Raw genomic sequence first — 23,614 nt, forward strand, 5'->3', positions numbered from 1 at the left:
ATTTGATTTATCTTACTGAAAGTTTGGGACATTAATTCACATTGTACATCAAGTCCATTCTCAATGAGTTCCATAGTCGTCCAATACACAATGGCACAGCTCATTTTATAAGAGTTTTAAAACTTTTTTGGGTTAGACTCCCAAAATTCAGGAAACCTGAAATGATTAATCAGTTAATCCAGACATGTAAAAAACTGTGGTTGCCACTTAGCCAAGCTGCACAGCAAGCCACTCAACTAAATCACAGCAATAAGCAAAGAGTCTCATTCACCTAGAAACTATAGAAATGATAGAGATCGCACTTGATAAATAATAAAGACCTTTAATGAAAGCTAAAATTTTGAAAGTCAGATTACATGTGTAAAAATCTAAACTGGTCCAATTGTTTAAATAAAGTGAGATTACCTCATTGTAAATTAATCAGTATTTTACGAAAACAAAAGAAAGATTAAATAGGACAGGAAAAATACAATGCCTATATCTACTGCAAAGTTATGAGGTATTAATGAATACACCTGCAATACATTCTGTGCTGGTGTAGCTATAATTTGTGTTGACTTAAGAGATGACATTTTTCCTCACCAAGCATGGGTCATGTGCATAAGAATTATTTCCTGTTGGCCTTGAGCCACCCATTTGCATAAAACATCCCTGGTCCTAGGGACAAATTAATTTTGCTCTGGATGGCTGAAACGTTTTATAATTCACATTGCAATACAATGGTTTGTGATTCAGAAAAAAATACAATTACACACTGAGCATGAATTAAGCAATGTTTATATAATTTATTTATTACACAATGTAGTTGATAGATATCAAACTTAACTGTTAACAACCAGTTATAGTAATTTTACATGTTCACTTCACTGCAGTAAAGGTCATCGACTGAATTGTGGAATAGTGGTAAACTTCAATACAAGAGTGCTTGTAGTAGACAACTTAAAAAGTACCATACTCAGGAAATTGATCTACAGTACTTACTTTGCCAAGTGCTTGGTTGCCATCTCGCTGTAGAGGTTCACCGTTTAGGCCATCTGCCTCAACCTAAACAATGGGGCAACATACATTTTTTATTATCGTGTTCTAATAAGGTTTCATGTAACATACCAAATTAAATAAATACAAGAAAAAAAAAATAATAATAATAATTAGATTAGCTACCAAGTGATGCAGCAATTTTTTTTTTACTGGGGATTAATAGTATAAAAAAAAAAAAAGAAGAAACTACCAATGGTCATTTAAAATTCCAATGTCAAGTACAAGTGAACGTAAACTATAAAAACCAGAATATATAAAACAAAATATATATATATATATATATATATATATATATATATATATATATATATATATATATATATATATTTATTATATACATTCCAACCAAATCCGACTTCATATAAAAATCAGACACAGACACTGGAGATGCTTTCTGCCATCCGGCTTGGATATTTATTCTTCACGTAACGCGTTTCGGGACAACTCCCTTGATCACACAATTACATGCGAACAAATCAGTTTCTTTTAAAACCAAATGCAGAGTCACATGATTAGTTACTCACTAGACATGGTAAACAGACTACTCTATGTTTTTTCAGTCGTCTTCGTGAAAAGTTGTCTTGACATAGTGCCAATAATCTCTTTACATCATTAGTTACAATTCACTCTTAGTCACAAATGGATTAGATTTAAAAAGATACATATTATCTCACCTATTTACAATTTAATCGACTCATCCATATAGACACAATTTGAATACAGAGAAAATTTGACACTATTTAGAATACTTTAAATCATTATTACATTAACATGTAGTCCTTTTCATTCCATGTAACAAATTATATACAACACATCGTCAGATAATCTTTGTCCATATTTCATAGTTTTTATGTAAGACAACCCACGGTGATTATTTAATTTCAAACCGCTGTTGATAGAAAAAAGGTAAAGGAGAAAATCAAAAGACATTTAATACTGTCTGTTTATAAAACATTCTTCCAAAGATGGTATTTGGATCCAAATTTTAAAATGATAAAGTGCTAGTGCTTGATTCAGTAACAATGCTATAATAAAGTGCAAGTGCTTCATTATGTGCAAAAACCGCAATCTTGTCACAATAAAGTGCTAGTGCAATACAGTACTAATAAGAAATCCTTTGAATACTTTTTATCGAAGTCATGTCAATAATTAAAAGCTCTCCTTATGACTATGTATTTACAAATAAAAAACATGTAGGAGGAACAATCATTTGTGACGTAATGTAAGTTAAAATAACAGAGAAAATTAAAACCAAAACCAATTGATAGCGGTACCTCTATTTCAAATGTACATGTAAGTCTTCTTCAACATTCATACCGTGAGGGCTCTTGGTATTAAACAGGAGTATATATTTTGACTCCAATTTTCTTAGTTTGCTTTCTCTGTCGCCCCCTCTTTGATCTTTGGGAACTTGGTCAATGGCAAAGTACACCAATTCACTTGTGTTTCCCTTGTGGACTTCATTTATGTGACGAGCAACTACGTAGTTTTTATCATTGTTACTTATTGCCCTAAGATGCTGCAGTATACGTATGTGGACCATGTGGATAGTACGGCCTACATACATCTTAGGACACGAGCACTTCAAAACGTAAACAACAAAGTCACTTTTACAGTTAAGAGGTTTTCTTAATTTCCAGGGACTGTTCAAAAGGGGGGATATTATTTGTTACGTGTTCTTGCCATGCCTGCAAGCTTTACACTTAAAACACTTATGGAAACCAGGGCTGACTTTAAGCCAACCACCTCCTTTTTTGGTTTCCATATTCATTTTGAATAAATCATCTCTCATTGATTTAGCACGGTTGAAAGTCACCAAAGGATATCTAGAAATTTTCCCTTGGAGAATAGGGTCCTGTCTGACAAGGTGCCAATGCTTACTCAGGCTGTCTCTCACTCTAGCCTGGTATGCACTGAAACCTGTAATCATGCGGATTTGACTCAGTCTGCTTCCTCTTTTGTTCCACTTTATTACCATCTGGTTTTAATAGTGCACTTCTTTCCATATTTTGTACTTTCAATTTTGCCTGATTTAATGTGTCCATCCTGTATCCTCTCTGAAGGAATCTATGGGTTAAGGCTCCCTGGGCCATGCCCAGAGCAGCCGGTTCACTGCAGTTTCTTTTCATCCTTAAGTTCTCTGCATAAGGGATACTCATTTTCAGTTTGGTTGGATGGAAACTAGCAGCGTGTAAGATTGAATTTCCAGCAGTTGGTTTTCTGTAAGTACAAGTTTGAATTGAATTCTGTGCAATGTATACCTCTAAGTCTAAATAAGTTACTCTCTCCGTACTTATTTCCTCAGTGAATTTTAAATTTAGCTTGTTTACGTTGATACTGTCAATGAACCTTTGGGCCGATTCTCTGGATCCGTTCCATATGATGAATAGATCATCAATGAAACGGATCCATTTGATGATATGATCTCTCCATTCATTGATATATTCAACTCTGAGCACCTGCTCCTCCCACCAGCCCATGTGTAGGTTGGCATAGCTGGGGGCAAAGCAGGTGCCCATCGCCGTGGAAACTACCAATGGTCATTTCAAATTCCAATGTCAAGTACAAGTGAACGTAAACTATAAAAACCAGAATATATAAAACAAACATAAATATATATATATTACATACATACACACATACACTATCCATATAGAATATCCCGGAACCATGTACAGTAAGATTCATTTTTTTTTTTTTTTTTTAAATTATTTTTATTGCAGGAATTAGTAAATCTTTACAGAATCGGCCAGCATTACATCTCAAGCCGGAGCATTGAAACCCAACCCTCCGATCCCCTCCGAAAGTGGTTTACACAGCCGTTCAGCCCACAACCCTGGGGTCGGGCGGCGAAAGTCCGTGGGGGCTCAGGAGGTTGTCGAGGTCGGCCCGGAGGATTCGCTGTCCTTCATCTGCTTTTCTAAACAACCCTATAACTCCAAAACCACCCCCCCCCCCCTTAAAACCCCCCAATCCCAGAAAAACCCTCCCCCCCCCCCCGCCATCAGCGCGCGGTATCAACCGCAACCGGATCTTCTCGGGTACCCATGGGGAAAGCAATAAAGCTGACAAGTGCAACCGTCTAACGGGACTCAGGGCGTGCCGCTTCCTCACGTTCGACATCGCCGGGGGCGCAATATTCCCTAAGGGCCTGCACGAGCATCTCCCACTCCAGCGCTGTCTCCTCGGCCTTCTCGTTACGCTGCCTCCAAGCTAGCTGGTATCTAAGCGTACTCTCCCCCGCCGCCCACTTCAAAAATTCGCTGTGCCATCGGCTCCCTGTCGGGCCGGTCCGTGCCTTCCAATTCCTGGTCACCTCCCGTTTAGCAAGGAGCAGCCCCAGATCGATGAATTTACTAGATATTTTATTCTTGGGGGTATGAGGGAACCAATGCAGAAGACCCACCGCCGCATCCAACGAAAGGGATCTCCCCGTCGTTTCCTCCAGGGTCTTCCCCACTTCCTCCCAGTAGGCCGACAATCCCGGGCAGGCCCACAGCATGTGGAGAAGGTCCGCCTCCTGGGCCGGGCACCTGGGGCACTCCGCTGAGGCCGCCGCAAAGTATCGCCTGATTTTCACCGGGGTCAAATATGCTCTATGGAGCACATAATAGTGGACTAATTGAAAGCGGGCGTGGCGTGTGCCCTTCCAGGCACGCCGCACCAGCTGAGCCCAGGTCGTCTCTGGTATCTCCTTGCCAATGTCCTCCTCCCATCGGTTTCTCAGGGTGGTGAGGGGAGCCAGCCCCTCCTTGAGCAGTCTACCGTAAAGGCATGTGACCGCCCTTACCGTGCCCGCGGACATCATCACGTATTGGCACACTGGGGATAAAGGGGGTTCTGCCTGCCCGGACCTCCAGTGCGCCTGGATCGCTCGAACAAGGGCCGAGTGCAGCAAAAAGTCGCCGCGGGGAATCCCGAAGCGATCAATGAGCTCCTGAAATGGCAAGAGCGTCCCGTCCTCGTAGAGATCACCGATAAGCTGCAGGCCGGCGTCCTCCCAGGTCGCCAGCCGCGACCAATCACCCCCATGGGGCAAAGCCGTTAGCATCCCCAGCGGTATTTCGGGTGCATACGGTGTTCGCTGGTGGCCCCGGGCGTGAACCCGGTTCCAGCACAGGCGAACAGTCCGCTCCTCCATGGACAAGTCCTGCAAGGCCAATCGTTGCCTCATCACTATGAAGGAGAGAACATGCCTGGCCATACCCGTTCCCCTCCTGTCCTCGGGGCCCCGGAACTCCCGAGCGATCTCCTGGGTGAAGGTCTGGAGCTGCGCCGCTAAGTAATATTTTTCGAAGTCCGGCGCCGCAAGCCCACCCTCCTCCTTCGGCCTCATCCGGGTCTTGAGGGCCACCCGCCGGCGGCCCGAGCCCCAAAGGAATCCGACTATCATGGACCGTAATAGTCGAAACGTGGTCGGTGGGATCCAGATCGGTAGTGTCCGGAAATAATATAACAGCCGGGGGAGCGCCACCATTTTAAGCAGAGCGATCCGCCCTGCCACCGAGAGCGGCAGCGTGGCCCAAAAGCCCATGCTGCCTCGAAGTGCCCGGATGCCCCGGGCAATATTCCCATCAAGGAGGCCAGAAGGTTCGTGGTAGATATACACCCCTAAATATTTGAAGCAGTCGGGTTCCCATCTAATCTCCCTATTTAAGGCAGGTGTAGGGGTGCCCCTGCGAATCGGGAAAAGACAAGTCTTAGTCCAATTCACTCGAAGGCCCGAGACCTCCCCAAACTCCGTGAGCGCCGTCGCAGCTCCACGCAGGGCAGCAAGCGGGTCTTCTAGGAAGAGCAACAGATCGTCTGCGTATAGCGAGACGTAGTGCGGGCCCGACAGGGTCCACAGGCCCTCGTAATGGGCTCCCGACCGGAGATGCAACGCAAGAGGCTCCACCGCCAGCGCAAAGAGCAGTGGAGAGAGCGAGCAGCCCTGCCTCGTGCCCCTTTCCACCGGGTATCGTGAGGAAATCAGCGGTCCCGCCCGAACCCTGGCTGACGCCGAGGCGTACAGCACCCTGGTCCAGCTGACGAAACCCTCCCCGAGGCCGAACCTCCGCAACACAGTGCAGAGGTAATCCCATTCCAGGCTATCAAAGGCCTTCTCTAAGTCCACTGATAGGACAACCGGGCATGGGGCGTCCACAAGCGGTTCCCCAAGCAAGCGGCACAACCTGCGAATGTTCATGGTCGTGTTACGCCTGGGGATAAAGCCAGCCTGGTCCTCATGCACTAAGGAACTCATGTGCCCAAGCAGCCTCGTGGCCAAGATGCTGCTCAGTATTTTATAATCCACCGTCAGCATCGATAAGGGACGGTAGGAGCCCGGATCGGATGAGTCCCTGCCGGGCTTGAGGAGCGGGACCACCAATGCCTCACACATCGAGCCTGGAAGGCGCCCCAGCCTCCTCGCCTCTCTATATACCACCAACAACCTAGGGGCTAGGAGATCGGCATAAGCCGCATAGAACTCTACAGGAAGCCCGTCCAGGCCCGGGGTCTTATTTCTTGCCATCTTTTTAATGGCGCTACGGATCTCTCCCAGTTCTATGTCGGCCCCCAAGGTTTTAGCCACCTCCTGCTCCATTGCTGGAATCTCTAGGGGCCGCAAATAATTATCTAGCAGGGCAGGGTCTCGGACAGAGCGACTGCGGTACAAGCGCTCATAGTATTGCCGGTAGCAGCTCAAAATCGCAGGCTGAGTATACACCTGGGTTCCGTCTGCCCTACGCATGGACGTCGTCCGTGAAGTCTGCCGCGCAGGGTTGGCCAGCCACGCTAACAGCGCGCCCGACCTATCCCCCTCCGCGATGGACCGAACCGTATAGGCTTTATAGTCAAAACAGCGGAGCCGTTCGACCTCTGCTGCCACCGCCTCCCTCGCCTCCGCCGTGCGCTCCTGTAAGTCTGGGTGCCCTGGGCGGCGTAATTCCAACTCGCGGAGTTTCCGGTCCGCTGTCTCCAGGTCCGCGAGGATCACTCGCCGCACACCGACCTGTTTAGATATGCAGTACCCTCTCACCACCACCTTAAAAGCGTCCCATTCTAGCGCTCTTGTGCTCGCGGTGCCACCGTTGGACGCGAAGTACTCCGAGATCGTGTCACCCAGGTCCGCCTTGAAGACACTGTCCTCAAGGGTCTCGGGACGTAATTTCCAGGTGGGCACCGCCGGCACCCCAGGAAACCAGCGAAGGTCCAACAGGAGGGGGTTATGATCAGAAATGGTTCTGGTCAAATATTCAGACCGGACCGCCGCCGAAACCAAGTCGGGCGAACCAAGAAAGCCGTCCAATCGAACGTGCAATTCATGGAGGCTCGAGAAGTAGGAGTAGTCCCTAGTTGTGGGGTGTTGCGCCCTCCAAATGTCCGTTAGGCCCCAGTGAGTCTGCCAGTCCCGACGGTCCCTAGCCAACCGACGAACCGGAGAATCAGGGAGGGGTGGGTGCGAGCGGTCATTGTCTACATCTACTACGGAATTGAAATCTCCACCCAACAGGATGGGCCCGGAGAGGCAGTGGGCCAACGAGCCCGATAACCTGGAAAGGAAGGCAGCCTGGTCGACATTAGGAGCATACACACAGCAAACGTTTAGGTCTCTCCCTCCCAAAGTCCCCGAGATGGCCACATAACGTCCCTCTGGATCTATCACTGTGTTCGTGACCTGGAAGGGGACCCCAGCTCTAACCCAGATCAGCGCCCCTCTGGCATACGCGGAGTACGAGGTGCAAAAGACCTGCCCCCTCCATCTACGCTGTAGCGCCGCCCCTTCCGCCTTGTTCAGATGGGTTTCCTGCAGCAGCGCCATTTGTATCCCCCTACGCACTAAATAAGCGTGGACCTTGTGACGCCTGGACATTGTATGAAGCCCCCGTACGTTCCAAGTAATACATTTCAGATTGGCAATCTCAGCCATTGTCCCATACCAGTCTCGTAAAGTCTCCCCAGCTGGGTCCCAACCATAAAAGGACATCGATCCTCATAGCACTGATGGCGGCCATTGTCCCCAAACAAAACTGAACAACCCAAATATTAATCAACTCCCCATCCACCCTCCCCAGAACAGGACCCAAATAGCACCATCTAGTTCCCATCCAAACCACACTCCCCAACAACCCACTACGCCTTACTAATCCTGCAGTCGCCACCACAGGAAGGCCTTAAGGGCCAGGTGCGGGCTGGACGGAGGCAATGGGCCCTCGTCGCCCAGGCCACCAGGACTAGAGCAAGCCCACAACAGTGTCACGAAAAGACCCCCTGGGGGCCAGTCCAGAGCACCCCGCCCCTCCTACCCCGGTAGACAACCGCTCTTACCGTCACCCGCCATCCCCCCGCCGGGCCCCCACCCAAACTGAAGGAGTACACCCAGTTACCCCTGTCCATCCAGTATGTCCTCCACCGATTGTGGCGTGATCTCCGGCGTATGGCCACTGTCCGGTACAGATCCCTCGGAGTCCGTTGAACCTCCCTCGTCACCCGGGATCTCCTCCTCCGCCGTGGCATCGTCCCGTGACCCAGACAGCGCCGTCAGCACCTCCAGCACTCCCCTCCGCTCCGTCGATGTCTCCACAGTTGAGGGACCCCCCGATCGGCCTCCGCGACCTCTAGTCCTCCTGGATCTCCGCCTCTGTCCCGGCTCTGCCATCCGTCTAGGTGAAGAGCCGGATCCACCTTTCCCCGCTCTATAGAGTTCGAGCCAGTGACAAGCATCCTCTGGGGTGTCGAAGAACTGGGTTTTGTCATCGACAATTACGCGGAGTCTCGCCGGGTAGAAGAGAGAGTACTGGATACCCTCACTCCGGAGCTCGCGCTTGACCGCCAGGAAGGAAAACCGTCTGCGTTGGGTTTCATAGGTGTAATCCGGGAAGATGTTCACCTGACTATTCGCCACTTTGAATGGTCCATTGTGTCTGGCGGCATTGAGGATCAGGTCCCTATCCCTGAAGTGCAGCAACCGCGCCACCACCGGCCGCGGGGCACGGCCCTGCTGCGGCGGCCTGGCCGGGACTCTATGGGCGCGCTCCAGAGTGTAGAAGGAGGACAAACCCTCCGGGGCCACCGTGTCTCGGAGCCAGGCCTCCAGATACGCCACCATGTCGCCATCCTCGACCTTTTCCGGCAGGCCAACCACACGAATGTTGTTCCTCCTGTTGCGGCCTTCTGCATCCTCCGCTCTCTGTTCGAGGACCGTGATCCGGGATAAAGGCTCCTTCATTTCCGCGGCCAGGGTGCGCTGCGCCGGCTCCAAGGTTTTCCCCGAGCCTTCCACTTCCTTGACCCGGTCCGACAGTTTACCGTGGTCCGCTCTGAGGAGACCCAGGCTCGTCGCCACCTGGGCAATGTCCTGCTGGAGGGCCGAGCGCGTGGTCGCTATCGCCTCCAAAACGCGGTCGAATTGCTGCTGCAGAGGTGCACCACCGGTCTCCTCTGGACCTCCGCGTTCCTCCTTGTCCTGGGTCTCCAAGTCCGAGACGACTGGGGCAGTCCCCTTGGCACCTCTGGGTTTCCCCATGTCGCCGGCCGTTCTCCGCCCGGGTCCCGGAGCAGGCGTCCCCGAGTGTCGGCACCGGCTACGACTCCCTCGGGTGCTAGGCCTCAGGTCAAGTGCCGGGGATCTCCGTCTCCAAGGCCCGTTGGATCGTCCCAGCCGCGGTCCGTGCCACCACCTTGCCGTCCGGGGGCACCGTGGAGGAGGCGGGGACAATCGTCGCCGGGCCGGGCAGGCCCACACGGCCGACCGAGTGTCACCAGCTCTACCGGACGACTCGCGGTTCCAAAGGGTTACGCCTCCCATGGGAGTGGGTCAGCCAAGAGAAAGTAGCCAAGTACGATACCGGGAGTGGGGCCACCGTCGGGATCTCCAGTTGTCCCAACGTGGGCTCTGCTATGGTGTGGGCATCCGTTCATCCGAGTGCAATCCCCAGTCGAAGAGACCACTCTGACCGATGTCCAGTTTCAATCCCCACCGGGAGACCACCGAGCAGGGGGCGCCCCGTCGTCAGCGACGATCCTCCAGTCTATCGGGTCCGGCCACGGGGACAAAGAAGTCCGGGCGCCATGTTGGGTCACACTCCGCAGTTCCCTTGACTGTGATCTGCACCGGGTCACCGCTCGTGCCGATCACGCTGGGGGCCCCGGCAGGTCTCCGTTGGGCTGGTCACCAAAACATGGGGGTCGGGGTGCCCCGTAGCCGCCGATTTACAGGATAATCACGGGCTCAGTCCCGGAGCCGAGCTCTCAGGCGACCATCGCCATCGGCGCCCAAGCCACGCCCCCCCATGTACAGTAAGATTCATGAGGCAGATTGGTCTTTTAATCGTCCAAAAACAAAAATATACATTTACATCTGTGAAAAATGTGATCATTTAATATACAAGTCAAACATGACTATGGTGTTTAGAGAAGTTCCTTTATGAATAGGTCAGAACCTACCAATGAAAACTGGAAATATCCTCGCATAGCAATACTTTAGCCATACAGGTTTTGTATTTTATAGTGGACCCTGTTTTGGTGGGACGTGTCAGCTTTGATAGGTGCTTTAAGCACAAAATCTGCAAGACAGATTTTATTTCTAACGCTAAAGAATAATGGTACTCAACGCATTGAGATATTGATTTCCATCTATAAAGATCCACAATTTAAAGGGTCAGCAGATATTTAAAAACGAAGCCGCAAAGTGAAAGCAGTCATAGCAACACACTCTGCTAACAGGGATTGCAAAAAAAACAAAATTAGTTACTGCTCGGTAATGCTTTTGAGTTTGAGGTTTTCTTGTGCAAAACGGTTGGTTAGAAAGTGCCAGGACCAAGGAAAACTTAAGATTGCTTTTGTCAAGTTACTCGTGAAAGTTCTTGACAAAGAGTTGGATTGTTCCCCCCCCCCCCCCCCCCACTAACAGCTATAATGTATTTTTTCCAAATTATGTATATTCATAGGCTACGAAAGCAAGAAATAGTATATTAATCAACATTCGATGAGGTTTAAAAGGATCAATGATTTACCTATAATGTTAAAAGTGCAACTGAGAGCAAAGCAACTAGATGGACAGTCTAAAAAGTGGAGCTACATGATACAATAAAGTGAAAAACTTGATTTTAATGGGGGGGGGGGGGGGGAAGGGATTTAGAAAATACAAAGTATATTAAAAAAAGAAACCACCACGCATGAAGAACCAAACCGTATATTGGTAGCAAACAAGTTATCCTTTATAACATGCAGGATGATTACCAAGTTTTTTTTTTTGTTTTTTTTTTTACTTTCCATTCTGAGAAATGGAAAATAAATCTGATTAAAAGGGAAAAAAGTGACTCAAGCTACTGACACCTGGATAGTAGCAACCTGAGATCCACAGGAGTTTGAACAGGGTTGGCTAAAACATTTTTCTAGATTAAGATACATAGAAGATGGTTTCCTGTGGATGAAATTTTATTCTCATATTAAGATTACACTATATTCACTGGCTAATTTATCTGTATATTAGAAACCAAACTTGTTACATATTGGTGTTTGCCCCTAGTACCAATATTTATCAGACAGATGGCCCAGACAACAGACAACTAGTGCCAATGTAGGTTTTACCTACAGATCGATTTTAATTGCGATACTTCATTGATTGGGAATTGCTCACTCAAGGTAACAGCATTAATCAGTTTAATGCTAAAAAGCAGGTTCATGATTAAAACCTACCACTTCCAATAAATGTCTCAACTAGGTGATATCGGTTATACTTGGGTGAAAAACCCTTTTTGAATTTTGAACAGGGTATCACACTTTAACATGGTTTGTTGTATGATTTATTTGCCAAACATTTTAATTGCTGGACTCGCTGACTAACTTTTGTAGCCGCACCAGGCCCTTTGATTGGCTCAGCCTCACATTTCCCTGTACATTTGTTGGTTAACCCACCTCTATTAAAAACAGAGTTTTTGTTCTGCCTCAAATATACAAAACAAGTTAAATTTGACACTTATGGTTACTAATGCATACAACAGGACTTAATTTGTGCCACCTAGCAGGTTTCTCTTGATGGCTCTTTTCCTCATTTCTGTACCATCGGCATAACAGTATTTTGAGCATGGTGAGTGATGGTATGCGTTGGGTGCATTGGTAACCGTAACTGATTAAATTCATTGGTGTGTGCTATTGAGCCAGAAAATGAACTCATAGTCAAAGTCAGAGTGTATGGTTTCAGCTACCATCAAATAATAAAAACTGCAGATAAAAACAAAAATACAAAATAAATTTATTAAGACCATGTTAAAAATGCGATTTGTTGGAAATAGTATCAGTTAGGCACAACATTGCATTCCAACGTAGCAATCAAAGTCACGAAACACAAAAAAAAAAAAAAAAAAAAAAAAAAGAAGTGCAGAGAATAGAACACTTGGGTGATACAGACCATCCCACAGTTGAAAGCATTGCTTCCCAGCCTACCAATCATCAAATTCATTAAATATGAAAGTGCAAGTGCGAAGAATAGAATAAAACACTTCAGTGATATTTACCATCCGGTTATAAACAGTCAACCTTTTCATTGGATGAACCAGGGATAGGGAAAGGGGGAGAAGCTAGCACCACAGGAAATGGGTTGGTTATCTATCCCACCAAAGCTACATCAACACTCAGATCCCGCGGCATGTGTTAAGGTTCGGGTTAGGTAATCCCTAGTTGGCAGCATCCCCAGCCTGTGCTTTACATACAGTGTCCTCTTTAATTCTGGGTATAACACATCCAGGTATTTGATGCAGATGGAGGGAGCCACGGTGGTAACTAAAGTAGTTGTATACAATAGACCCTGGCCTGCACTTCAGACTCTTCTTCATCTGTGTGTATAGGCAGTACCGTTTTTCGATTAGGTCTGCAGTGTTCTGCCTAACTTTACCGGGGGATGCCCATAGGAATTCCATCCGCAGGTCGCTTAAAAACATTCTATACATGAGACGACCATGTGCCACCCCTGCACTCATTGTACATAGCTTCTTGTGGAGTTTTTAAATATGCCACTGCCTTGGAATTTCTTAACAACGTAACCCAATAAAGAACTGGCCTTAAAGCCGCAGTATCTGATATTGAAGGAAAATTGCACTCCGCATAAAGTGCTGCTGTTGGTACCTGGCCCAACTCAGAGTTCTTTGGAAGTTGTTCTAAGCCACTTGAAGGGGGTTGCACAGGCGCGTACCCCCCAGAGCTCCGCCCCATAGAGGGCAGCGCAACTGCACTTTGCTTGTAAATCTGCAAGACGACAATAATGCTTCTGGTACCAGCCTTCTGTCTAAAACATAACTCAGTTTTTACCTGTGTATACCCAATTCCCACCATGCACTGCCTTTGGCTGTGCATAGCACGAGCTGGGTGCTGCACCCGGCATGCATTAATACCCTCTTCCCAAATAAGTACAGCACATGGCCGTTGGCAATTCGCAGCGTGGATCTGTCAGAAGGCCAGGCCAAAACCACTATAGTGTCTTCCCATGCCAGTGGGTTTTTTCCCCACAGCGCAAAAGTCATGAATCAATCCATTTGCGAATCATTCACAAAAGGACAGTCAAATCCAGCACCTCTCCCGGGATTAGGCAGAGTTTTATTCCCGCCCCACAGCACTAGCATCGCAAGTCTGAATCGGGAGGGGGGGGATCAGAGCCCTTGCTCACACAATCACAGTTGTCCTACAAATTCAAAATGTCAGGAGTCAAATAATGGTTTGAGATTTTAATTGGCACAACTAAAAGTGTAAACCCTTACTAGTCTACTCTGCAACTTTAAAAAAACATTTTTGATGTAAATTTTTTCACTGGTTTCAGCTGCAAGCTAAATTTTTGATGGGAATTAAAATGGAAAAACAGGTTTTTCTTTCCGTGCACATTTGCTTGAAAATTTTGCGAGACAGATCTAAAATTGGAATAACAGATGGCCAAATTAGGTGTAGATTCCTCAACAGGGTCAAAAATAGGCAAATTAAAAAATGCATTTTCAATGTAACAAGTATATATAGACTGAAAAAAAGCTATGTGACATTCTAGTTGGAAAAAAAAAAATTCAGTGTCAACGTAATATTTTGAAATAAAAATAATTTTTTTTTTAAAAATTCAACCGACACTGGTTTCAATTTTTTCATTCAAAACATTAAGTTGGCACCGAAATTTACACCACACACAAGATTTCAGTATCAACCTGACCATGTCCACCAAGCGGGATCAGTGCAAGCAGACGGTTGCAGAACCCGTATTAACGTCCAGGAAGCTCGAATCAAAGTATCGCAGATTCTAAAAAGACACATCACAATCAAATTCCTCAATATTTTATTACAGCAATGCGTTTCATCCTCTTGGGTGCTTCGTCACAGCCTGACTACAATTGCACTGTGCCCCATCACATTAGCTAAAAGATGGTATGTCACATTATTTCATAGACCTAGAAATCATCATAGTGGATGCGAACAAGTTGAGTGCCGGTCATGACACTAAATTACATTTCACTTTACAATTTCATGTTGTGTAATTCAGAGTTTCACAAATTAAAACAATGTGGGTTACATATTATAAATTGCATGAAAAGATACGAAATAGATTATGTGGCAGTGTGTACATAGTATCTCAAACTCTGCCGATCACAAAATCCGCAATCAAATGCATGTGCATTTTATCACCTGGAATTAGATCACATAAAACCGGGGAAGAACATATCAGCCGATATGGACGTGCAGTTCCTAGTCTTCTTGCATCCTCCTGTTAAGCTCTTCCTTGGTTTATATGATCTGATACCTTTATGGTGGACTTTATGAGCAGCAAATACATTTCTGCTGTATAAATGTACTTGCAATTATAGTGAACACAGCTATACAACACCCTATAATGTAGTAGTCAGCCACGTGGTTTGCACCTAGTTGATCTGTTCTTCCCCAATTTTATGTGATCCAATTCTGTGCAATAAAATCTACTGGACCCCTTCCAAGGCCACTATTGGTCCTGGGGACGCCAGGGATCTTTGTCTTTAAAAAGGGGAGGGAGTGAGCGCAGGTACCCCCCTCCCCAAGCAACTATTGGCCGTGGGACCAGATCCGCTAGGGCCCAAAAAATATATTATTAGAAATGGGTTTTCTGACTTGATAGGGTATGGACCTAAGACAGGCAGAATCTATCACTCAAATCATGATAAGGGGAATACACGTCTAAAATATCCCCTGCTTACCCCCTTGGTAGCTTGGCACAAGCAGCCAGGCTTATGCCAGAGGCAATGTGTAAAGCATTTGGGGGGGGGGGGGGGGGGGGGGGGGGGGGTGTTAGCGAGCAGCATTGAGGGCATAGAAAGTTATTTGGTGCTAGTGAAGCCACAAAGTCCATCTCAGATCCAACGCACGCATTCCACCGTCTCGACCTCGCCACGGGGAGTCCTGTGCGGCAAGAACAGCACAGTTTGCAGTGGCCAAGTACGTCTCGACCGCAACGAGAGGTTGAAAAGGCGTAGGGTGGATCCAGAAGTGGAGAAAGCTAGCTTGGGCACACAATGCGTAGAGCCGAAAGTCGGGCGCCCCCATTCCGCCACAGGCCAGCGGCAAAGTCAGGAGTTCATAGGCGAGGCAGGGCTGGCGTCCCGTCCCCCCCCCAAAATCAGTGTGATAATAGAGGAGCAGAGTTTTTTAAAGAATTGAGATGAGCACAACCATCTTCCCAATTGCAATGCGCCCAGCGGGTGAGAGGGGGAGTTTATGCCAAGCTTGTATTTTAGATTTTAGCCAGTCCCTAGTCCTCCAGAAGTTGGACCTCCAAAGCTCATCCACATCCCTGCTAAGACAGATGCCCAGGTATTTAGAGGGACCCGACGCCGAAATGAAAGGGTAGTCAGTTGGGAACGGCTTGGTGGCGTCCGTGAGAGGGAAAAGGATGGATTTGCCCCAGTTAACTTGAACCCCGGAGAGGCAGCCGAAGCACATCACTTCCCTCGTCATGGGGACCAGGATCTCCAGAGGGTTATAGATGTATATCGTGACATCTGCATACACGGTGGTCACTAGGGCTAGAGACAAAAAGCCGATGCCCCGGTTGATATGGTGCTGTCGCAGGCAAGCTGCCAGCGACTCCTTCGAAATGGCAAATAACAGGGGGGGGGGGGTGGAGTAGGGGGCATCCCTGCCTGGTGCCCCTTGTGATCGCTATGGGGTCAGTAACTTCCCCAAGTAGTGCCCCAATATTTATACCACATTTTCCTTTGAAGTGGTTACAAACAAGATCCTCCAGCACGCATAAACCAGCTCTGCCTGTCTCAGGCCAGGTTCACTACAGGAGGTGGAGACAGCTTTGCGGAAGGCAGCCACAGTCCATTCAGGTGCAAGCGACAACTCCTCCCACTACTCTAAATGCAGCCAGGTCTAATCTGCCTGGCTATAAGTCACCCAGGTAAGACAGGACACACATCAAACCCCACCTTGTGTCAGTCTATTGTGAATTCGTATCCCCAGCTCCTGTCACTCCAAACCCAGTCATTGAATACACAAATGGCAGAGGGACACAGGATGGTTAGGTAAAAAACGTGCCCAGTTTCTAATAGTGAAACAAAATGTTTTTTTATTTTTTTTATTCTGAGTTAAGGAAGCCTAAACCTCTTTTGTCCATCTTGTCCCAGTGGAAAGTTGTGTGTAAGAAGTTACATAGCAACTCCCATGTTAGCCTATGGAACAGATTCCCTCGCAATATTGAAAAACGAAATGCACAGTATTTCAGGACGTGTAATAAACACAAATACATGTCCTACCCTTCACATGCACTGCACCCTGCCCATGGGGGTAGCTTGGGCATACTTGAGGGGGTGCCTTACATGCAAGAAAAGGGAAGGCTTATGCCTGGCAAGTGGGTGCACTTGCCAGGTCGACATGGCAGTTAAAAACTGTCTGTAGTGGCAGGTATGAGACACCTTTGAAAGGCTACTTGTGTGGGTAGCACAACCAGTGCTGCAAGCCCACTAGTAGCATTTGACTTACTGGCCCTGGACGCACACACTGCACTGTACTACGGACTTACTAGTAAATCAAATATCCCAATCATGGAAACCCAGTCATAACACAATTTACTTGGAGATCATATGAACTTTAACACTCAATAATAGTGGTGGTAAAGTACCCAGAGTCCTAAAACCAACAAAAACAAGGTCAAGAACAGGAGGGCAAAAAGTCTGGGAGCAAACCGGCAAAAAATGCCAAGTCTAACATTAGTAGGGAAGGGAGCATGTGGCACCCCCAGTCCAAATGGGCCCAGGGATCCCATCCCCCGGGCAGTACTTAAATTATAAGGGAGGGGCCAGCATTGCTCCCTCCCAAGAAAATCGGCCCATGGGTATCTTGAGGCTTGGGGAGGGGCCCCGCATGCCTCCCTGAACTTTATGATTTCTGCCAAGGAGGATGGGTCCCTCAACAAGGCTCGAGAAAGGAGGGGGGGGGGGGGGGGGGAAGAAAGAGAAGAGTCCCCTTGATTTAATTAATGCACCTGGCCCCAGGCGATGGGATTATTGGGGCCCAAAATGGGCCTACTCATGCCCTTCTCCCCATATATTTAAAAAAAAGTGAAAATATGGCAGCCACTGGATCCAGGAAAAAAACACTATATCTATATATCCCCAGACATCCAGACAAAGCAACAATCTGAATTCAAAAGCAGTCAGAAAGTAAGTGGATACCAAATAAAACAAATGACTCAAATAGATGAATTTGCCGAAGTGCAAACGTATTTTTCCACTACAGAGTTTCCAATTAGATTGCTTGCTCCATGACAGATCGGCAGAGCAGTGATGAAACAAGCAAACAATCTTGTACTGACTCAAGCCAAAACATTGTGTGAGATATAGATATATATATTTATTTTTTTGGAGTCGTGTCTGTCTTGGACATACAAGTATATGTACACATGCACAATCTGTAAGAAGGAAAAAAAAACCTGGATGCGTGTTTGCTTGAAAAACGTTTGCACTGTTAGAAAGAAACAATTGGCTAAGACACAACGAAGTCAATGAGTTACCATGTCACAACTTTAGAAAACTCAAACTGACTCAGTTATATGCCTTACTCGTGTGGTTTATTCTCCACCCCCCCCCCCTTACACACAAAACTATATGTCTAAAACAAGCATTTGCAATGCAATAGGTCTCGCAGTTATACGAGTTTGAGCTATTGGCATTATAAATGACTGTGCCTTTTATTTATGTTTTAAAAAAAACAAACTTAAATAAAAAGCATTGTCATTTACAATGCCAATATCTCAAACTCCTATAAATGCGAGACCTATTGCATTGCAAATGCTTGTTTTTTAATCTGTGAATGCTTTGTCGCGCCAAAAACTGAGACAATGTTAAAATATTGAGTAAAATGAAGGACAAGCATTTTGCGAACACTGGCGTAATTTCCTGATATTTCACATAATTATGCAAGAGCAAATTATGAGAATATTGCACACCTCTGATTGTAACAGAAGTGCAGGGCCTCCAGTAAGTGCGGCGTCTGGGGCTCTCTGTGACTGTCCTGCCTCAGGTAAAATCTACAACAGTTTAGTACCGTGCAGTCGAACCCCATCCTTTTTAGGTTGAGCCCAGCAGGCAGCAGCGCCTGCGAGGCTTCTTGTGTCTACTCCGTGTGAGTCCCACCTGTTACTCCGAGCCCTCCACATCAGGTAAGGCACTTAGCAAATCTGTCCAGTTACGCCAAACAGCCTTAGTTGGCACATATAGACCACCTGCTGTGCTCATGTACGTGGCTAACGCCATTTATAGGTGTTATTTCATGTGTCTAAGGTGCTTCAACATGATGAACAGCTGAGTCGGCCCAGTTGAATTTTAACCTCCCAGCTACAACTGATTTTAAATGTTCCTATATCGGGTGTAAGCAGCTTGTCCACGTCTGGATAATTATATACATTCTGCTATGGGTGTTTTCACCTTTGTATGCGATTAACTGCTAGCGCCAGGATGCCGCCTCACGTTGGATATATTCACACCAAAAGCAAATAAATAAAAAGAACATTCCAAATATTTGTTCTCCTCTCCGAGAATGCAGAGTTTGTAGGGGTGATTTCGGCAGCATGGATTAGACTGATTGGCAGAGTTGTAAAATGGATTTCCAGCTTGCCTTCGTGGGATGGGGGGGCTATTTCACATCCAACCACCCTGGTTTTATCGCTAAAGTGTGCCCCTGGCAAGAATCTGCTGGACACAGACACCCGGAAGAGAGCTAAATGGAGGGAAGGGTTCCTTTGTCTCCCACAGACTCCTCGGGAGCAGGCAAGGGGCACCCTCAGCTTCAGCTGCCAAATGGACTGCAACCACGGAAAAAGCTCTGGGTATCTCCAGTCGGAGCACGAGATAATCATCAACAGTGGAGTCTATTTGCTCAGTCTTCGAGGAGACAATTGGGGAGTTTGTCCAGACGGGGCAGTTTTTACTGCAGGCCTTTTGGAGAGCTTCCTCGCCAAACAGAGCCGTCCCCGAGTTTCTAAAATCAACAAATAGAGTCTGCGCACTTAGGTAGACGCAAATCCCACTTTAGGACTTGAAATGTAATTTAAAATGTGGCGTTCGAAATTCGAAACATGACCTCCTCACACGATTGGGACCATTTATTTGGACAGCAGTGTTTTTAAAATAAGGGTGGAATACATTTGGTAACCTGGTGATGCACTTATGTAATTTTCAGTCTGGCGTCCTGCGCTGCAATTAGTACCTGGGTATACGTCAATGTGGGCAGGCCTGCTAAAGATGAGTACGTTGCTATTGATAACTGCTTTTAAAAAAAATATTTTACCTTGGCTTGGGTCCACTAAAGCCAAGCAAAACCAGTCATGCGGCGCTATAAATCTTATATGTTGTCCGTTAGGGAAGGCGATCATAAGGAGGAACAGAGGTTGATCTGAGCTCTTGGGAGAGAAGCTAGCGTCGCTTAAATGTTGTTACTTGCAGAAGGCAGATTAAAAATAGAATTCTTCTTTCACGTGGCTCACATTTCTCTGGAGCAGTAAAACACCGGCTGAGGAGAAGTGTTGCAATTCGAAGCAAATAGGAGACATAACCAAGCCTCCCCGAAAGAACGCTGCCTCGAATAAAAATCCGGAGTTAATAAAGCCGTGAAATGCTTTCCTCAGAGCTGTCAGCCTCAAAGAGTACGACGGAGGTATTTTGATACTAAAAATGAATTGAGTAGAAAGACCCAGAGCACCACAAAGACCTATGCGTATATGTGTGTGAATTTGTTTTGTTGCCATGCTGCCTTGAAAGTGAAAGCGATCGAGATCAAAGCGGCCGTGCGGCCGTGCTGCGCGCGTGCACGTTCACGTGCACTGTAGCTTTAGGCCACGGCAGCACTTTGAAAAGCCCAGATATAAAATGTCTCTTCGAGCCTTTGGCTCGCGAGACCTAAAAAGAAGAGGACAGGAAGTGGGCAGCACTGTACCACTTATGTGCCCCACAAGCCAGTAAGCATCACTTATATGCAGTGGGCAAATACAGAAATGTTACACGCATGTACTCACAAAACTTGGTAGTTGAGATATAAAGGATGCGATTTTTTTTCTACAATACAAGCTTATTGGTATGAATATCTAATTTGGGTATACACATGCTGCAGGTACATGCGTTTAACACAGTCAGTTTGTTAAGTGAAAATCTAAGAGTAGAGGTGGGCGAACCAACAAATTAACAGGGAGAGCCGAGCAAAAGGTCTGACTTGACTAGGAGACGTTGCACATCCCAAGCCTAGAAAATAATTGGCATATAAATCATGAAACAAACATCAGGTGAAAATACAATCAAGTCTCCTAAAAAAAATTAAAAAAAAAAAGTGTATTTAACACCTTAGAACATATATGATTATAGCAGTATTCATTAAAAATGACAATTTTTAAATAGGAACTTCGATATAGTCATACCCCCTTCCTAAAAACAATTCCATTAGGGAACTAAGAGGCAAGTCAGATAATAGTCTAAGCATAGCCAAGATTTGTATTATAGATGAAGCAAAATACTAGAATTGATCACAAAAATGTTTGTACACTGCACGCCCTGAACGTGTATATTGTATTTGAAGGTGGGCTCATTGATGATAAAGAAGAATAAGGCGGCCCAATGAATTTACAAAAAATGTTCCCATGATCATACAGTTTGCGAACAGGGAAGCCGGGGTTCACAACACATTTGGTTGTTTAACAACGCGCAGTTTAGCGACTAGAGTTTAATTTCTAAGTCCTGTTTTACTTCAAAAGGTTAACATATTGTCTTTAGTTCTTGGAGTTTGAGGTTAGAGAGTGGTGGCATACAGAAACCACATGCAAGCTCGGCGTTTTGGTCTCGAGGGTCCAGGAATACTACGAGCAGAGCCAGGCATCTAGCTCAAGCTTTTAGTGGCTCGCCCACCTCTATCGAAAACCATTCAAAACTGAAGTAAGACATGTACAGTTAGCCAATTAGTTAACGTTGAACAACGTGGAATTACTTTTATTTAATACATACCCGACTTTGAGAAGATTACATTTTCTTGACGGGTCCACTCGACCGCTTGCAGGTAGGCATACCCCTACTCAGAGCTCGATGCCTTACAGAGCCGTATTATTGCGCCCAGGCCGATATCGCAGCTGTTAGTGCTCCCTGGATCACAGCCACTCTCCAAACACATACATGCCAGCCAGCCTTTTCACAAAAGCAGTCAGAACGAACACGACCCAACATAATACTCCCGCCCCAGTGTTTAAAAAAATCTGGTTGCCTCCGTTACGTCAATAAGTGACGGCAAGTCGAGTCAATAAGAAACATAGTTTACATTGATTGACAGGCTAAGAGGCCGAAGTAGGAGGGCCCTACTGTTGTATTTGTAGATGAAGTCTGCGATTGGTTAATAAATGATCCGCCCCGGAAAAGAGTTTCCTTGCTGCTTCTGCACGAACGTCATCAAGACTCGGAAGTGATTGTCCAATTACAGCTGAACCGGCACTCATGCCGTTCTGTTTGTGGTTCACTCTGTCAGCCTGTCACCAGTGGAGAAGGGGACCATTAGACAAGATAGCACGGGAGAGGTGGATCAGCAAACAGAATAGGCCATCGGAACGGACTGGTCAGTCTTGACGCGCGTATCCAGCTGAAAGAGGGGTCACACCAACGGCAGCTCGTGAGTTGATAGGGTAAAGCGATAAGATGCTGAATTCAGAATAATGCAAAAATGCCTGGTAGTTCGGGCTGGACTGTTCCCACGAGGCACAGGGTCAAGACTGATTTGCATATGGCCATGTCTGAACTGAGGTGGCGTGGTGAGCAAAATAATGATGGATTAAACCCAGATCTGTGACTGGGGGTGAATGTTTTGCCAATGTGCATCAATCCGTCCATCATCTTGTGTGTTTTGCTGCTCGCCCTATGTGCAAAGGGTATGCCCAGGCGTGGGTCCCATGCTCACTACTCATCCAGTTTGTACACGTTTGAAACTGGTCCTAGGATGCTTCATCTTCAGGTCCAGAGAAGACCTGGTTAGGCAATTCTAAATTCAAGCTGGACTGTTCCCATAAGGTACAGGATCAAGAATGATTAGCATAGGCCCATGTCTGAACTGGGGTGAGGTGAGCAAAATTGGATTAAACCTAGATCTGTGACTGGGGGTGAATGTTTTGCCAATGTGCAACATTCATTCTTGTGTTATGAATTCAGAATAAGGCACCATTGAATCATGTTACCATTTTACTGTGGTAATGAGCCACCTGATAGCTGTGTTGTGAACTTTTATGGCAGAATTTTTTCTTGAAACCGAATTGGTACGCATGGTTTTTCTGTAAAAAAAATCTTTTTGAATTTTGATTTGAGTCTTATATTTAGTCTTTACTAGCGCTCATATTGCCATCTGGTATTTTGATAGTGACAAGACAGATTTCGCTGCCAGAGAATTGACATTATAAGTGGAGTGTGTGCTTGTTTACTGTATGGAGATTGGTGGGGTGTGCATGTATAATGTGGTTATATTCATTTACATTCTCAGACTGCCATTATATGTTGGACGCACGCACACCTAGTGAAATATTTATTTAGTTAATTATGTACGTATTAAACATATGTATTACAGGTCTCACGTGGCGCTACGGCTTCTACTAGTGTGTGTTTATGTGTATATGTATATATAAATATATATCCAAAGGTTAAAGTAACGTTGTAGTTAGGTGAATGTGTCAGTGACAACATTAACGTTTTGAAATAAAAAGAACCACATAAAATCACCAATTATAGAGCTAACTATTACCCCATACTTTTTGCTGTGATGGCAAGAAGCATAATTGGAGTGTTTTAATGGTCCAGTGGATAAGAGAATTCACTTTACCCCCCAAGTACGCTTGTATTTTAATTATGAACTTTTTGAAAACTTGAAGCTTTGAAGACCGCTTTAGTCCAGACCTAAAAAGTTAGTGTGCAAAATGTAGCAATTTTTTGCAAATGTTTGTTCATCAGGCCCTCAGAATCTACATGCAGCTCAACGTGTATTTCAGCAGTTCCTGTAACTATCACCCTAATAGGAACAAACTCCCTTTTATGTCACCTATTCGATACACACGCTTGAGAAATGTCATAGTATCACT

General features: G+C 46.1%; 2 protein-coding genes across 5 annotated transcripts in view; one reads left to right on the top strand and one right to left on the bottom strand.

The window, feature by feature from the left end:
- The window catches only part of ERI2 (ERI1 exoribonuclease family member 2), a 103,928-nt gene extending 82,151 nt beyond the window's left edge, over window positions 1–21,777 (bottom strand). Inside the window, exons 1-2 of the mRNA XM_085629093.1 lie at window positions 21,513–21,777; window positions 982–1,044 (exon numbers count right to left, since the gene is read on the bottom strand). Of these exons, the coding sequence (XP_085485219.1) occupies window positions 982–1,004 (23 nt within the window). The 5' untranslated portion in view covers window positions 1,005–1,044; window positions 21,513–21,777. The remainder of the gene's footprint in view (window positions 1–981; window positions 1,045–21,512) is intronic.
- Window positions 21,778–21,949: 172 nt separating this feature from the next.
- The window catches only part of REXO5 (RNA exonuclease 5), a 407,232-nt gene continuing 405,567 nt past the window's right edge, over window positions 21,950–23,614 (top strand). For 2 of the 4 annotated variants that reach the window (XM_085629097.1, XM_085629094.1), the window contains exon 1: window positions 21,950–22,164. The gene's annotated coding sequence lies outside the window, so the exon portion shown is untranslated. Of the gene's footprint in view, window positions 22,178–23,614 lie in introns of all 4 variants that reach the window. The other 2 variants (XM_085629095.1, XM_085629098.1) reach the window with 2 other exon arrangements.

This window comes from Triturus cristatus, chromosome 10 (genome assembly GCF_964204655.1).
Source record: "Triturus cristatus chromosome 10, aTriCri1.1, whole genome shotgun sequence".
In the NCBI taxonomy this organism is placed as follows: domain Eukaryota; kingdom Metazoa; phylum Chordata; class Amphibia; order Caudata; family Salamandridae; genus Triturus; species Triturus cristatus.